The sequence below is a fragment of the Nicotiana tabacum genome, chromosome 8, assembly GCF_000715075.1.
Source record: "Nicotiana tabacum cultivar K326 chromosome 8, ASM71507v2, whole genome shotgun sequence".
Classification (NCBI taxonomy): Eukaryota; Viridiplantae; Streptophyta; class Magnoliopsida; order Solanales; family Solanaceae; genus Nicotiana; species Nicotiana tabacum.
The window spans coordinates 90,647,526-90,651,971 of record NC_134087.1 but is presented as its reverse complement, the minus strand read 5'-3'; the positions used below and the strand labels follow the sequence as shown (position 1 = coordinate 90,651,971).

Genomic DNA, 4,446 nt, shown 5'->3' with positions numbered 1-4,446 from the left:
ACTTTTCTTTAAATTATTTTCTTTTTTCAGTTATGACACTCCCTTAGTAATACGCGCTCATTCATTTCACCTTATCACTGTAGTAAAAGGGATCTAATCAGTATTAATTCTCGAATTTTCTAATATATAACCTCCACTTATGTCCAAAGAATATACATTTCACCTTCATAGATAATTAACTCGGTTAAGAGTGACCAACTTGTCTCTGTACATGGCACTTGGACCAGCTCTTAGCTCTAGTAAATTGCATTCAGTTAATGCTATTGTGATATTTATAATCATATTTATACCTACGTTGACACCGCATAAATCAATAACCCTCTCCGTTCATTACTTTGACTTTTCACGCCTCTTAAGAAATAATAATTGTAATATGTATGTCACCATATAACCCCTAATAATGATAACATTTCAAAAAATCTTGGGAAATAATTTTAAAAATGAATAGTTAATGATAAGAGTAAAACAAGAAAAAAATTATCGTTCTTTTGATTTGCTAAAATGAACAAATAAAAATAAAAATATATTTTTAATATAATGGACAAATAAAAGTGAACGGAGAGCGTAAAACTTAGTTTTAAACTTTCTGTAAATTGAAGAAAAGTGACACCAAGAATATATAGAAATGTTAGGAAACACGACACCTTAGTTGCTTGTCATGTTAAGCTAGACCAAGTGTAGTGCAAAAGAGGGATTCTACTATTTAGTTAAAGACACTTTTCTTTAGCAGGATGTATTAGGAAAGATTGGTTGGCGATAGACTTGAAAATTCATTCATTATATTTCATCCACTAGTTAACTCTTGGGCGGTATTAATTTTGACTCTCCATACAATTTCTTAATTAACATTCACTATATATATATATATATATATATATATATATATATATATATATACTAACTAACTTTGTTAGACAATTTATTTGAGTCTCTATTCTTTCATCACTCTTTCTCTTCTATTCATCTGCTTCTCTCTTTGTCACTTCTTTTAGTATACTTTTATCTTAATTTTTCGTCTTATGGAAATCTCCGAAGATTCAGCCGATCGCACGTTAGTATTCAAAGGGAAACGTAGTAAGCGACCACGGCAGTTGTCTCTTGTTGGCATGGCTGTGGCGGTCACTTCCACGTCATCAACCGGCGGCGGCGGCGGCGGTGCTGGTGGTGGAACTGGTGGCAGTAGTGATGATATTGGCGGCGGAGGAGAATTTTACTCTTCGTCAATTCAGTATTCACCAACTACTTCTTCTACTCAAATATCGACTAGTTCAGAGGAAGATGAGGACATGGCCAATTGCTTAATACTATTAGCACAAAGTGGCCGATGCCAGAAACTACAAGTGGAAAGTACTGAACGTAAGATGGTAAAAATCAGTAGCCGAAAATTTACAGAAATGGCCACTTGTACAACTGGAAAAGCCGGGTTCTATGTCTATGAGTGCAAAACTTGTAACAGAACTTTCCCATCTTTTCAAGCACTGGGTGGGCATAGAACAAGTCACAAAAAAGCCAAAACCATAGTAGAAGAGAAAAAATCTACAGCTGATTCAGAAAATCCTGATCATCAAAATGAAGAAAAGTTGAACGAGATTATTACGCCAACCCAAATAGTGAATAAAGGTAATTCACACAGCAAGCCAAAAATTCATGAGTGTTCAATTTGTGGGGCAGAATTCTCGTCAGGACAAGCTTTGGGTGGTCATATGAGAAGACATAGACCACCACCTATGATTACAGCAACAAACAGTACTAAGGTTACAGGTGAGACGACTTCGGAATCATCACATAATGATGATGAGAATTCGAATAAGGAGAAGCCAAGAATCATTTTATCGCTTGATCTTAACTTGCCGGCGCCGCCCGAAGATGATTCAAAGTTTGGTTTTTCAGCCAATAAGCAAAGTCTTGTCTTCTCCCCTACGGCTTTGGTGGATTGCCATTACTAGTTAATTAACTCCGCTAGTTAAAGAGGAGAGTTTTTCTCTCTTTTTTTTTTTTACCACTGTTGATTATTGATATTCAATTAGTGTGAATTTGTTACAAATTTGTCATTACAATTTTTAGAATTATAGGTTGTTCTTTCTAATATTTAAGTCATATTCCTGACAATGTAGATATATTTTTGAATTATTTTAATCACATACAAATAGTTACAATTTTTTTATAAGATTCTAACTAATGTTATACTTGTCATAAAAATTATCTGTGATGATTTTATAAGCAATTTTATTGTAAAGATTATCTGTGATGATTTAATAAGTAATTTGATTATAAAATTATTATTTTTATAATGTCAATATATGATTCTACTTCTTTTTCTTTTTGGGAAGAGAATTTGTTTTAACCAATGTTGATCATCTACTTTATTAGAAGTTTCACTACTTTAATAGTGGTTGTATTCATGGTTGTACTTCATTCACGAAAAGGGAAGTGACGGGGCATCTTTAAATTTACTGATATGGAGATATATACACACACGTAAAAGTATTTTCTATAACTTTAATTGTTTTTGTTTATTGAGTGGAGAGCGATGTGTAACACATTGACACTCCACAAAAGAAAAAAGCAAAGGGATAGAGGAGTTCGATAACACCAAAGTATGGCTAACCAATAAAATCTGTGGATTAGGTTATTCGTCTGTGTGTTTTCTTGATTACTACTAGCAGAAAACAGCTAAGAAAAATACGTAGAAAACAGAGTGGAGCTCCTTCAGTTTGTTTCTTTTCATTAAATAAATAAATGGATAGGGAAGATATATGGTTGGGTAACCGCCAATACCATGTGTATCCACCTGTATGTTACATTTTCTTGTCTTTGTTGCCTTCACCTAAGAACCTAGCTACTTAAAGTTAGTTACTCTATTATATTTGTTTCTTTCTTTTAGTACTAGCTATGACCTGTCGCTTAATTTTTCCATTAAAAGTTTGGTGTCAAAATTAATGGCAGATTACATTTTTTATCGCTATATTTAGTACCTTTTCTTTTACTATACGTATTATCTTTTTGTTTACTGACAATCATAATTTCGTTGATATTTAGCACTAATTTGCGATTAAAACAAGTTTTTTTTTATAATATTATGCTTGGGATTACTCTCCGGTGTGATGCAGCTGAAAAGCAATATAGGGAAATACTTCTCTCTATAAAAATAACACAGTTAAGCCAAAAAAAAAAAAAAAAAGAGTGATACGGTAGAACAACATACCCGGTATAATCCCATATAGTGATGTCTAGTGAGGGTAGTGTTGTATTGGGAAAAATTGTATTTAAATATAAAGGTGACGTGTCGAAACACGTAGACTGGTCAAATGGTCAAAGAATTACGACTAGCCAAGAGGCACGAGTTGCAACAGATACGAGCAAATGGCAGAGGAAGAGGCACGGGCAGGAATACAAATAACCCAACACCCGTACCTATCTAAGTCATTTATGTTTGAGAATTAAAAGGAATGAATTTGACAATAGAAAAGAGTGCAGATATGGCATTTAATAGGCATTAAATATGGAATACGTTAGGGAATTTGTATTGAATATAATGATTATGTAACGTAATATTAAATGTCTTTAATTACTCATAATAGCCTCATTATGATTTGGGCGAAACGTATATCCCCAAGATATCTATAAAATGGAGACATCTGATCAATTGTAAGGACACGAAACATTATTGATATAAAACTTTGGTTTACTTGTTTTTCTTGATTACTCTCTTGTTACCTAAATTACTTCCTTCTATACACTCTTTTGATTATCAGTAACCCGTGTTCTTCTAAATTCTAGCTTTGACTAAAATATTATTTTTTGGTTAAACAAATTGGTTCCATTGTCGGGAATCTGATAATCTATTTTCTTTTCGCTTAATTTTCCTTGTTGCATCAATTATGTCGAACAACAATGACAACGTCCGAGGAAACCAAGAAAACCAGATGAACCAACAACTTCAGAGAGACCCTCAGGATAATAACGCGCTGATTATTTCTCCACAAGGCTCTCCTCGGCGATCTCGTGAAGGCACTCCTGAGGGATCTCATACTGATGGACAGGCTCAATTCAAAAATGTTGAAGCTATGGATGAGGCTTTGCAAAAACTTATTACCGCACATGTCAATAAAGCCGTTCAGGCCTTGGTTAACCAGTTACCTGTTGTACCCCCCACACCTACTCCAAATAACAACACTCTGGAGAACTCTCGTTCCGGGCTTGTTAATTCAGGCAGCGGTGGAACCCCCAATGAATCGCAGGATGGAGAACCAGGTAATTTAGTTAATTCAAATTTACAAAATTTGATACTAACCTTGCAGAAACAGCTCAAGGATCAAAGTGAGCGCATAGAGCAGATTCCCGGAGTGCCGCTCATAATCAAAGGGGTAGATATGGATAGATATTCACAACAACCCTGGAAGCCTAGTGCTGCTCCACTCCCAATTCCAAAAAAGTTCAGAATGC

At 34.4% G+C, this 4,446-nt stretch overlaps 1 protein-coding gene across 1 annotated transcript; it reads left to right on the top strand.

The window, feature by feature from the left end:
* Nucleotides 1-934: 934 nt before the first annotated feature.
* Nucleotides 935-2,155, top strand: LOC107775015 (zinc finger protein ZAT5). The gene has a single exon (XM_016594678.2). The coding sequence runs from the start codon at nt 1,020-1,022 to the stop codon at nt 1,944-1,946; it is 927 nt and encodes a 308-aa protein (XP_016450164.2). The 5' UTR covers nt 935-1,019; the 3' UTR covers nt 1,947-2,155.
* Nucleotides 2,156-4,446: the final 2,291 nt, after the last annotated feature.